This window comes from Blastocystis hominis, assembly GCF_000151665.1.
Source record: "Blastocystis hominis, Singapore isolate B (sub-type 7) whole genome shotgun sequence assembly, scaffold_1".
NCBI classification, from domain to species: Eukaryota; class Bigyra; order Opalinata; family Blastocystidae; genus Blastocystis; species Blastocystis hominis.
The window spans coordinates 1,731,461-1,745,702 of record NW_013171816.1 but is presented as its reverse complement, the minus strand read 5'-3'; the positions used below and the strand labels follow the sequence as shown (position 1 = coordinate 1,745,702).

The 14,242-nt window shown below is 38.5% G+C and overlaps 1 protein-coding gene across 1 annotated transcript; it reads right to left on the bottom strand.

Annotated features, from left to right (window-relative positions):
• Positions 1 to 9,380: 9,380 nt before the first annotated feature.
• Positions 9,381 to 11,987, bottom strand: GSBLH_T00001186001 (uncharacterized protein; the record flags this gene model as incomplete). Its single annotated transcript, XM_013039545.1, has 2 exons — positions 9,381 to 11,776; positions 11,819 to 11,987. 2 exons carry the CDS (start codon positions 11,985 to 11,987, stop codon positions 9,381 to 9,383), a joined length of 2,565 nt encoding a protein of 854 aa, XP_012894999.1.
• Between the last annotated feature and the right edge of the window lie 2,255 nt (positions 11,988 to 14,242).

The window sequence follows — 14,242 nt, the reverse complement described above, 5'->3', positions numbered from 1 at the left end:
TTTGACACATACACTCGTGAATCAGGAATGGTCTGATCGGTGAACTTCCCATCGATCATTTAATACTTGGCTGCCAATCGCTTCCAGATTTGAGTGTCAATCTTGATCTTTCGTCCAGTCTCAGGGTTGATAGTATATTCGTCGCGATGAGTATCCATTTATATATATATGGCAAATTGTTTAAGTGACCAAAGTGAAAAATGTATGAATTGGAAATAGTTAGCAGATTTCCGACCTAGAATGGGAAAATCGCATGTCCGTCTTCTTCATATTCGAATTCATCGATGTCGATGTAATCAGACTCGGACGACGAATCGTTCGAATCATCGTTCTAATCGTCCATGAATATATTCTTGATGTTCCAATCATTATCGTACACTTCGGACTTTTCTTTGCTCATCTTCACCCATTTGCCGCCTCGTGGTCTATAGTTGTCATGGAGTACTCAGTATACACAGATTTTCCAATAATCGTGAAACGATTGCTGGGAGAAATAAAACTCGATTTGGGAACGTACTTCGTGGTATTCAATGACATAGGTGTATCGTACAAGTGATTCAATTTCTCGTTGTACTTAAATCCATGCTTGAGAAGGTTCCAGAAGCGAGCTCCGTTAATTTGAATTTCTCGTCCTGTATTGGGGTTCAATGTGTGAGTCGGTCTATTCATTTATATATTTATATATTTATATTTATCTATTTTAACCCTATTTCACGTTTTGATTAAATGAAATACAAGAAAACAGAGAACAACACATGGTCTTCCCTGGTATGTACTTGGGAGGACGAGAATATCGAACTCGCCGACATTATCATTATCCATACCAAGTATCCGATCAATTCAGAGAGACTATTCGGATTCAGTGTTCGTACCCCACAATCGAATGTGAACTGTGGTTTGATCCTGCATGACTACAATTGCATCGAGATGATTCTAGATAATACTTACTCTCCCTTGTTTACCGAGGATGAATGGGAGTATCTATTGCCTCAATCGGAATCCAATGGTCTGCTCGGTGTGCCTCTGAATGTGTTTTGGAGGAATGATTTACTGCCTCCTCACATTATCGGTGTAATCACCGAGAATCGTGCGATCTATTTCTTCTCCAACTACTATGTACGCGTGGTCTATAGGTCGTGAATGATGAAGTGCCTCCCGAGTTGTCCGATCTGTTTATCGATGATGGTGCATGTCTGAAGGGTGTGTATGTTAAACCCTATGAACGAAATCAACCAAAGTAAATTGAATCAATCAATGTCGTACATATTCAGCAGCAATAGAAACAACTACACGTTCAGGAAGCTCGATAACATGTTCATCAACATGCCCGAAAACGACGGCAAACATGTCATCGTACGTGAGACAGTGCATGGCGTTCCTCAATATTCATTTACGATACCTTTTGGTTGTTTTGTGAAAGTCAATAATGTCACACTGTTGGAACATACACACACATTCACTCAACCATTCAATAATCAATGCCAATTCCAATTACCTTCGGCTTTATATCTGATAATCATATCGATTCCATGTTACAATGAGAATGATGCCCTATTCAAACATTGTGATTCCATCGAATCGATTGTGGATAAGGGATACAAGGTGAATGTTTCAATGGATGGTGTGTGATTGTTCGATGTGCCATTCATCGATACACTCAACAATCTTGTGACCCTTTCCCATACCAAACTGCTAAATGGAATAGAATGGACAAGTGAGAGTCATACGATCTCTACATTCACAAATATCCCTTCTCTTGTATGTTTGGGAGGTGTGAAGAGCATCACGATCGTTTTCAGACACTTGGGCGAGGTTGTTGTTTCTTCTTCTTCTTCTTCTTCTTTTGGGTGCTCGTAATGGGTCGATGTGATCTTGCTGCCTCTCTCAATGCATTGGGTTCCTTTCGACTCTTGGATCGAGTCATGGGTGGTGCTGGTTGTGGTTTGCATTTGCTTACCAGCAGTTTCCAATCATAACACTTCTATGTGCTATCGCTTTCCACATTCTTCACTTCGTACATCAATGGCATGATGTGATCGTCAATGTCAACCACTTCAACCAAGTCCTGAGACCATTTGCTCGTCAATGATCGCTTTTCCAGAATGCGAGGTCTTCGTGTCACTCCAACATAATCACCAACATCGAATTGAGGTGTTGTGTCCTTTACTGTCATGTTGGATGGTTCTGTTTTCTCCGTGTACAAGATATCGTTGTTGTTAAGCCAAATGTCATTGGGTGTATATCCGGTGTCTCTGATCTTCCTTGCATTGTGTCTACGAACTGCACCATCGATCAAATCGAACCATACACCTTGCCATTGATTGATTGAATAGAATGAAGGAACCATGATGTCTTACTTGATATCTCGAATTGCTCTTTCGGCTAGTACTGCCTTATTCACTGAATCCATGTGATACATGGTGATATCATACTTGTTCAAGATGTTTGTACGAAAGATGGCATTGGTGAACTCGGTACCTCGATCCGAGCAAATATGCTTTGGTGATTCGCCATGTGTTTGAATGATGTCCTTCATCGCATGAGTGACTTCTGTAGCACTCTTGCTTTTCAGTTTCCGAGTCATCAGGTATTTCGAATATCCATCAATACATACAAGGACATATTTGTATCCATGATTCTTGGAGAATCCAGTACTCTTTTGTGATCCCAATATTTCCTGTATGGATTTGTGTTGTTTGGAAGAGAAATCGATAAGATCGATGAAGTATATGTTTCGTTTGAATCCATTAATGATCATTCGAGTGGCACCTCTTCGTTTTGCTGGTTTCCGTAGTTCCTTGATCTCATTCATGCTCCACACACACCTCGATAAATGAATCGCTTTATTCAAGAAATGAATGAGTTGTGTTAGAGGAAAAATCACAAACTGGTTATAGACTCGAAATGCCTTTTCTCCACTATACACTACTTCAAAAAGAGCATCACTCGCATTCAACATTGCAATGATCGTAACGATATCATATGTACCTCGTGGAATCGATAGAGTAAGGAGACTGGATCCAAATACACTCATAACTTGTAGCCATTGTGGAAATTGAGAATGTAGTATTAATCATGGTGTTCAGAATGGCAATGATTTCACTCAGTGTATAATAACTAGGCGAGATCGTTACCTCTTCACCATTGATGTTTGTCTCCACATTGGTTGAGTCCACATTATTGAACATGACTTGATTGGGTTTGGATAGAACATTCATAGAAGTGATAAATGGATTTCTGAACTTGTAAGGATTGATTGAATCGAATAAACCATTGATAGGTGAATCTTGTATGAGAATGGAATAATGCATGTTTTCTCTTTACCAAAGACACTTATGACTTGCATGGACAACAATAGATAGATTTGTGATTAAATTGTACACACATTGGCTTTTGGTCATTACAAATAAGCAAACAAACATGTAAATACAAGAGAAATAACAATAATTCACCTTTGCTAGGTACGTCTACTGCTTTCTTGCACTCAAGTATAACTGATGCAACAAACACAACAATCGAAACGAGCACTAGGTTGATAGTAGAAAGGAATTGGCGTGAGAAAGCACGAAACCTGGTTCCTGACCGATGATTGCCGCCCAAACAGCCTAGGAACGATAGTCGAGCACTCAGAATCGGTTGATCGATTACAACAACTGACAAAGGATCGCAATTGTGGTCATTGTGCAAAATAGCATATAAAGAAAACTGCCACCAAGTTTCACACAAATAGTGCCATTCCCTTACTACTATTGTTCCATATTAATGAGGTTTAAGATGGCTACAAGTTGATAAAGCATATTATTATTGATCGAAAGAGCTTTTGTTATTGTGAAATAGTATCATTTTTGTTATGTGACATGTATCAAATATGGATGAACTCATCAATAGAAATAGGAAGGATGAATCAGTCATTTACCACAAGTATTGTTGTATTTCCTTTGATATATGACTAATCTGTATAATATAGTCTCGAGATACTTTGAATCAATACTTGGAAAATGAATATCTGCAATAGAATAACAACAAATGTGTATTGTTTCATTTTAGTGCATATTGTGTGATATGAATTGTATCAAAGCCCATAATGAATTCACACTCTAAATGTGACAACTAATAATGTTGCTAGTTCGTGTACTAATCTGAGAGAAGGAATGAGCAGTATTAACAAACAAAAGTGTTCACAATAGTTATTCTCAATAGTATTGATTGTGAATAGTTGATGTTTTGTCATCATCATCATCACTATTATTCTGTATGAGAAGATAGAATAATGTGTATTTGTGATTGATTGTATATTTTGGCTTATTAGTATACTCCATGGAATAGAATACTGTGAAAATAAGATAGGTAAGTGTGGAATAATCAGAAATGGCCAATATGAATGAAAACAACAATACTAGAATGTAATAGAATAGTAGAAAATAACATATGTATGAAGTAGCAATAGAAATGGAGTCATTTTCACAAATTATGACGAACAATAGCTGAAATGATGATATTTCACAGGGATCTGTTTTATCACATCCTGAAACGAATTACATAGATCATGCATAGTTTTGCTTCATAACAAACAAAATCCAGACAAACACGATTCTGTCATTTCATTGGTTTAACACAATGTTTGATTCTGTTAAATCCATTTTCATAAAATAACTAATTCTGAGTAGCAGGAACAATATTGTTGATACTTAGTACTGGAATAACCAATCAATGAATGAATGATTGTAGTTTGTAGTAAATTCCGTTATTGTTAGTTGGAATGCACAATGATTGGTATATAGTGGTTGGAACTGAATGATTCCTAGATATTATCACAGATTGTATGCTATATGTGAATAGAATAGTACTGGAATGATTTGTGTAATTGGTCACAATCTATTGAATGAATATGAGTTGGATGTACAAAGATTGCATAGCATGGAGATGGTTTGTACCATAAATGGATGAAAGAAAGGAGAAAAGAAAAGAAAAGAAAAGAATAGAAGAAATAGTATTCATTGCTTAAGATCTTAATCCAATCAATGATATGTATTAGTTATTCATTATGAATGTAATACGTGATTATGATAATGAAGAGTGAATGAGAGAGAATCGAAATGAATGGGAATGTGATTGGTTGTGATATTGGAGTTGGATTCGATTCGATTTCAGCAATTCAACACTGTAATGAAAACAAACAAATGAATGAATGAATAATCCTACAAATATCGATTTGAATTGAGTCCATACTGTGATTATGTATATTTTGTACCATAAGAATGAATGATGGATTGTTGACAAGGAAATATCGTTAAATCTGTATAAAGTGGACCAATCATGTGAATTGCAATGGGATATTTGAATGATTATACGATCAAATCAATGAATGAATGAATGAATGATATCTTATCTAAGAATTGATTGACAATCTCAATACACTACTCACAACCAATGATCTGTAAATCAGTAACAAGGATGTCATTTATTCATTCAATCTATTCTATTCTATTCTATTCTATTCTATTCTATTCTATTCTATTCTATTCTATTCTATTCTATTCTATTCTATTCTATTCTATTCTATTCTATTCTATTCTATTCTATTCTATTCTATTCTATTCTATTCTATTCTATTCTATTCTATTCTATTCTATTCTATTCTATATTCATTCATATAATCATATTTGATTCACTTTGGTTTGGATGGCTGATTGAATGATTGAATCAACCAACAAATCATTGAATGAATGAATGAATGAAAGATTCTCTCTCCGTGGAGTGATTCACAAAACAACAAAGACCTTTATCACAACCAATGAACTGTAATTCTGCATCAATAATGTCATCAATTCAATCATTCATTCATTCAATCATTTGTTCATGCTTTTAGAACTGTTTAACGCATGATTGATTGATTGATTGATTGATTGATTGAATCGATGCCTATTCTGTATACCCTTTCATAATATGAATCTATCAAACAACAAAGCAAATAACAATAATAACGACAATGAATTCGTTAAAATGACACAGCAATGATAATAACAGTAATAGAAATCAATGAGAATAATAATAAGATTATGTGTTCAAAAGCAATGTCTAGAACAGAAATGAAATGAAGTAATGAGCAGCAACAACATAATAGAAACGAACAATAACATGAGTAATAATCCAAATGGATGAATTGTGAACTCAATGCAGTGTCCGATATCGAATCAATACCAAATTGATGTAGAGCAAACAATGTGTATGTGAATAACAAGCAATAATGAAAATAATAACAGTAAAAGGAATGAGAAGAAGAATATCTGAGAACAATCCATAGCTATTGATGATTAATAATAATAGTAATCATCATAGAAAGAGATACTGAAACAATCATATGTGTAGTTTAATAAAGAAATAAGGAAAGAACCAAATCCATGATAATAATAGTCATATTATTGGAAATATGAGTATTATTATTATGGATCAATCAATCAATCAATAATACTTACTGATCGATTCTGGATAATAGATCAATTAGATTGTTATGTGGAATGATCGAAATGAAGAACAAACTCGATATGTGAAAACAAACAAATACCAAGAATGCATATCAATTTCAAACAATCCACATAATTGAATGAATCTATGTGAATCGATTCAGATTTAAATATAAATGAAGAGAAGATGGTTTGATTGTCGGTTTCCATGGAAAGATTGATTGTTGTCACGAAACATCAATCGGATTGATTTGAAATGATTTCATATTGTAGGTTCTGATTATTGATTAAATCAATTGATAGATAGTTTGGTCCATTGCTTACTACAACTACTACTACTATTATTATTGTTGTTGTTGCTGTGGATGTTGCTGCTGCTGCTATTGCTACTTCTCTCTTACTCCCCTACCATTCATTCATTGATTCCAGACCATCAAAATCGATAACAATATTCCTTGTCAACAAAAGAAGAAATGGAATCAATGAAAGCAAAGAATCAAGTGTTTCCTTTATGACAATCAATGATCCATTAATCTATGAATGAATGAGTGAGTAATGAAGGAAAACAGAATGAATGAATGAATGAATAAGAACGAAAAACAATGTGTGTCATATGATATCGGATACTGGAAGGTAGGGGAGAAAGATGGGATGATGATGATGATTCAACTTCATTGACACTTCGAAGTAACAATGAATTGATTGGTTATGATTTGTTTTGGATCTTCCAAGTCTAACATCACTAACTTCTGTATAATGGAGTTTCTGTTGTCCTCGTTTTGGTGACATTGGAAAGTGGATCTAAATATTGAATAGAGATGGTAAATAGATATTCCAAATCTGTTTCAAAATGTCAATCTACTTGTATCATTGGGGTATGTTCAATCGAAATCGATTCGAGTATTGTTGATAAATAGAATGGAATTGATTTCATATGATTTTCATAGATTTCAATTCCATTTGGTAAGTTTAAGCTTATCTGATCTTATCTTGCTAGGTGATTTGATTTGATTTGATTTGATTCGTTTAATAGGAACACATTTCGATTGATTATGATTGGAACAATTCTATCTGGTTCATTTTACAATGATCTGTGGAATTTGTATTGTTGTTTCAAACTGATGGCACATGATTGATTCTATGATTGGTTAAAATGGATATATAGTAGTAATAATAATGATGATGATGAACATAAAACAAACAGAAATAAGCAAAACAAAACATGGAACAATCCAAACAAATAATCACATATTTCCTTATGAGAATTGAATCAATACAAATCGACACAATTTAATATGTCTGGTGGATAGTGAATAATAAGATGAATGTTAGAATAGAAAAAAGGAAATAATAAAGAAAAAGAAAATACAAAACAGAAAAACTAAAAACAAATTAGAATCATATCATACAAAAGAAAACAAAAGAAAAAGAAAACAAAAGGAAGAAGATAAAATGCCAAAATATAAGAAAATAAGAAACAAAGAAAACTAAAGAATAGCAAAACAAACAATAATAAACTAAAAATCAAAATAGAAAATGAAATAATAAAATGAACTACAATCAATTCCAAAAGTTGAACAACAACAACAACAACAATAACAACAAATGAAAAATGGAATAATCAAAAATAGATAAGCAACATCAAAACAAAAACAAACAAAAGAAAACAAAAGAATAATGAATCATTGAGTATTATCCAAATGAATACTATCTCAACAAACAAATATGGATTGTGTCGATTCCTATTGATTCAATACGATTAAGTGCAATGAATCTTGTCAAAACGATTCGATTGAAGTCGTTCGATCAAGATTCATTCGAAATATGTGATTTGTGGATTCATCGGTGTAAAATCACAAACAGCATATTGAATATACAATCAAACAATGGATTCCAAGAAAAGCCATTATCGAAATACTCATATTCAAACAACAACACAAATGGTTCTCACAATATGCCTCATTATTGTATTGTGATTATCAAATGCTGATTCCATATTGGCTTGTTCGAATGTAATCTAATGATTTGAATGATATCAATAATAATGATAATAATAATGATCAGAAAGAAAGAAAGAAAGAAGAGTATTGTTATGCAATACAGTACAATGATAGATTCCAGCTAAACCAATGATCGAACATAATGATTTCATGAATCTCGATCGATTCAATTGCAAAACAACCATTGAGACTACAATGTGTTTGAGTGATTGTTCCATTTGGATTCGATCGAATCAATTGGATAATTCTATCAGTCGATTGGATCGCTATCAATGAATCATTCGATCGATTCTATATCATTGAAAATCGAACAAATACAAATACAAATACTACTACTACTACTAATAATAATAATCACAAGGATTGATGGTTGAATACTCATCATCAATCTGATTCTGATTCTGATTCTGATTCTGATTGATCGATCCTATCCAATCATTCTATTCATGATCAACAATACCAAAGTGATCTAATGGTATTCAATATGCTGAAATAGACCGATGAATAATGTGGATGATGATACAATAGTAGTAGGGAAATGGCGCATAAAGCGCGAAAATTTTTTCGGCCCTTTTTCTGCCATTTTTTCCTGGCCTCCTTTTTTTCTACCTGGCCTCCTTTTTTCTACCTGGCTGCCTATTTCTACCTGGCCTCCTTTTTTCTACCTGGTCACCTCGAGTACCATGGCGCATAAAGCGCGAAAATTTTTTCGGCCCTTTTTCTGCCATTTTTATTCCTGGCCTCCTTTTTTCTACCTGGCTGCCTATTTCTACCTGGCTGTCTATTTCTACCTGGTCACCTCGAGTACCATGGCGCATAAAGCGCGAAAATTTTTTCGGCCCTTTTTCTGCCAATGTGGTAATTGTCTGCCCTTTATACACTATTTGATAAAAAACAAAGTAAAATCAATTCTCCTTTACAAGTTCTTCAAACGGTAATGTCCAAACGCAAGTGTGTGCACGTTGTCGTCCAAAATCCATCGCTTGTTGTCCGTGCAAGTCATGAGTGTCTTGGTTTGTTCTTTCGTGCTGATGTTGAATGCTTGATTGTTGATGCGTTTGAAGCTGCCTTCGATCACTGCATCTTCCTTCTTCTCGGCCTCGAGGACACGCTTGTACAAATCGATGTTCTTCACGCTCATCCTCTCACCATCGATCACCACGTTGCGAGGAACTCCCTTTGCTGCGTTGTGTATCACATGCTTCTCATCAACCAAGCAGTACATCTTCGGTCTCAGTCCAACAAACTCCGTGATGCGATGTCCGTTGTGTTCGTCCTTGAAGATGGGACCAGGCAACTTCTTGTTGAAGTTGAGGAACGAGTCCAATGAAGGGAACTTGTTCTTGTCCACTTCATGCTCATAGTACTTCACGAGTTCACCATAGAAGTAGCTAGTGTTATCCAATTCCGAGAAGTCGAACGATTTGTACATATCACACATCTTGTGAACGATGTTAGCGCGATCGTACAACTGCACGATGAGCGAATCCGTGTCCTGTCCCAACAACTCCACGTTATCGAATGTCATCTTGAGTACATTGTAGTAGAAATCGTAGATGATGTGCTTGGACATGTCCAGAATGGCGAACCCGATGAAGAATGGCTTCTCCACCCTGCGCACCGGTGTGTTCAGCTTGATGCCAATCAGATTCTCGGAATACATGGTAGTCCCGGCGATCATGTCGTACCCATGCTTCTGAATGATGGCTTCACGTTCATTCCACGTGTTAGCGAACTTCACTTTCATCCGTTTCAACCCAGTCTCAACGAATTTGCCATAGGTTGAGTTTGCCAACAGCTTATACAGGTTCTTCTCCACAGTGGTCTTGGACTTCGCTCGTTTCTCACTCAGCATGTTCACGTACTCGAAGATAAATGGTGCCTGCTTGAATCGAATGACGTGGTGAATGTGTGTGACACGATATCCCTGTTGAATGCCCAGTTGCAACAGTGAGTAATGCACGAGATACTTTTGACGAGGTACAAGATCACAGATGAGCTTCGGTGTATTCACCTCTTTCACTTTGTCCACAATGTCGTTCTTCTCTGCGTACTTCTTGATTCCATCGGAGTACATGCCCGCCTTCTGTACGGGGAAGAATGGCAGATCATTGAATTTATCATGGAGTTCCACTGGTGCCTCGATGTCACACTCGACGAAGAATCCATACTTGCCGAACGTCTTGAGTGATTGCACCCACCCATTCGGATCACGATTGATCCTCTCCATCACTTCTCGTCGCTCAGGTACACCCACCAACTCATAAGGCATCATTCGATGCATGGCTCCACCATACAGGTTGTTGGCGTCCAGGTAGTAGATGCCTTGGGACGACGTTGCTTGCTCCTTGTTGTCAATGTCAACCTTGGCATGTCGTTTCACGATCTGTGTGATTCCTCCTCGCAGGTTCTTCAACAATCGCATGAAGTCATCGATATCATTTGTCTCCATCAATCGAATGCCCTTGCTCTCATAGAATTCACCCATGCGATTCAAGAACACTTTCACCAGTTGTTTCTCGGCGAGTCCCTCGTTGGCGTTGATGCGCATGATGTACTGAGCCCATTTCCTTGCGAGGGTCATGAGGCTACTCTCACTATGATCGCCCTCCATTGTGACCTTCAAGAATAGCGAATATGCCATTTGCGGTGCTGTGATGTAATGCATGGGATCAACACCGAATGCATTCAGTGTGGTGTTTCGGAAATGTTCGAATGCATCAGCCATGAGAGTCACATCGAGTACATTGTACAATTCGTAGTATTCACCCCATGTCTTGATATCGAAGGTCTTCCACAGTTTCACCATGTGATCATATTCGTCTTGTGGCATCATCTCTCCCTTCATATCATCAATGCATTGCTCGCGAGAAGGAATGACGGTATTGTTCAATGACTCGTACGACTTGATGAGACTGTAAAACATGGGTTCCTTCCGTGTCAACAGATCGATGTATTCATCATTCCATTGCTTGCCTCGAGACTCACAGTACTTGCGTAGTTGTTGTTTGGTGTGCACATAGAGGTCCAAGTTGCCTCCAAGTGTCTGTGCAACGATGGAACGCAGTGGACTGCTGATGAGCTTCAACGAGTCCTTGAATTGAATGCCATTGTACTCGATCTGCATCTCCTTGTCTTCAGTGGTTGGAATGACTTCGAGATTCCCACCAGGCATCGTCGCGATGAGCTTCATGATGAATGTGAAATCGTAGTGCGATCCATTGTGGAAGTAAACTGGCAGACGATAGTTCTTCTTGTTGAATGAGAGTTGTAGGTTACACTTGGTGCAACAGGTGCAGATGTACTGTCCGGCTTCGAAGTGGCGTACTTCTCCCTTTCCTGTGGTGTATTCACCTGCCACATGTGCGTGATGACGTACCTTGTCGTCCTCCAGTTTCTTGTGACAGAAGGGACACACGGTTGTTGCACGAAAGTCCTTCTCGATGCTCGGAGAGTTCTCGAGGGGTAATTCATCGAATAGATATGTTTTCACACTCCCTTGCAATTGCACGAGATAGTCCATGAAAGGACGAAGGTCTACTTCGCTTTCGTGTGGTGCATGGAAGACTCTCAGTTGAGTCTGGATGGCAGGGATACGAGACACGGCTAGACAGGATAACATGATTGGCTTATGTCTGTTCTTGTCATCAATGGCTGACTCGAAGTCAGCATACACGACGACCGGTGCTGGCATTTCATATCGCTGGTTGGTGAATCGCAACCGAGTTTCCTCGTTCGCCAAGTCGTACTCTTCGCTTTCATTGACGAGTTCTCGATGTACTTGTACTTCGTGAGCATGAACGGCTTTGCGAGATCCGAAGAAGTCGTCACAGAACCTGCACTTCACGTTTCTTGCTGTATGTCTATTCTTCACATCACTCTGACGAAAGATGCGATGCTTGAAATCGCTCAAGTCCTTGATGTACAAGAAGTGTTTGGGAATTTCTTCCCCCTCCCGTGTATCATTCACGATGCAAAGCGACACACATGGGGAAACTTCGTTGCCCCGGGAGCAACTTCGTTGCTCTCCACATCCACTCTTCCTTTTCGGCTTGTACACTTGATAACACGTGAATAGATCGTATTTATCCTCGGAGTTGTCATCGTATCCAGGCAAGAGTGTGACCTCGAATACATTGAGAGAGACTTTCAACAGTTCTTCCAATCTCGCAAAATTCTCTTCACTCGCGTTGAAGGGTGCATTGTCGCGAATGTTCATCGCCTCCTCCACCTCGTGAATGGTCACTCCGAACACCTTGTTCTTGTCGGGTTGTTTCCACCACTTGTTGTACACACTCGCATCGCCCATCTTGCGATTTGCAATAATCTTGTGCCCGCCTTCACTTGCCAGGATGAGACACCGTTGCAGACATCGGTTGTCATTGATATTCGGGTTGACCGCCGTCTGTCCAATGATAAAAGGTGTGTGGTGCTTGTATCCCACGAATGTACGAAGTGGGAACATCTCGACATGGAAGCCGATCCACCCATGGTACGCGAACCCACTGCCCTCTGTCTCCTGTTCCTCTACACCATTTCGGTACCACTTCACGTAGTCCTCGATCCACTCATCGATATGATCTCGGCGAACGATGCGGAGGTGTCCCAATCGATCATCGGTGAGATTGAGGATCTTGGCTTCTCCGTCATGTGTCCACATGAGGTTGTATGCCATGATGGTGACGAAACACTGGTTGTACTCGCGCATACCAGTCATGATAAACTTCTTCACGATCTCATTGAACTCCTCGCTTTCATCGAATACGAGGTTGATCGGTTCCACTTCCTCATCGCCCTTTTCACCCGGTAGTCGAACCCACAGTCTCTTGTCATCATCGTTCTTGAGCCGGAAGTCCTTCTTGGTGCGCTTCTCATTCATCCATTCCTTGTACATATCTCCTTCCACAGTGTGATAGTACGTGAGTGCATACCCGAGTGACGAGTCGATCACGTCCGACAAGCGCCCTTCGGCCACTTTGCGATCGAACCGAGCGAATGCCTTATTGCGACGTGCTTCACGTCTCTTCTCCACCGTGTTCATGAACTCAGGCAACGGACGACCTCGCTTGTCACCGAATTCATGTCCATTCCATTCATACTCAAGAAATCGCTCGTTCCATGTCTCGCTTCCAACAATCAGATACTTACGCTCTCCTTTGGGATCACTGACGCGCCTATGTGTCACTCGTCTGTTAGGTGTTACTTGTTTCAGCCCGAATACCTTGTTCGACAGATACGCTCGTGAATCAGGAATGGTCTGATCGGTGAACTTCCCATCGATCATATAGTACTTGGCTGCTAATCGTTTCCAGATTTGTCTCCCAACCTTAATCTTTCGTCCAGTCTCAGGGTTAATAGTATATTCGTCGCGAAAAGAATCCATTTATATATAGGCGACAAATTCTTTAAGTGACCAAAGTGAAAATGGCGTGACTTGGAAAATAGTTATGGAATTTCCGAGTTAGAATGGGAAAATCGCATGGCCATCTTCGTCATATTCGAATTCATCGATGTCGACATACTCAGACTCGGACGACGAATCGTCTGAATCGTCGTTTGCGAATATCTTGTTGATGTCTGGATCATTATCGTATGCTTTGGCTTCTTCTTTCGTCATCTTCACCCATTTGCCACCTCGTGGTCTATAGTTGTCATGGAGTAACTCGTAATATGCTGTGCCACCAATAATCATGGAGCGATTGCTGGGAGAAAGCATTCTCGACTTGGGAACGTACTTCGTCGTATCCGGTGGTAATGGTTTGTCGTACAAGCGATTCA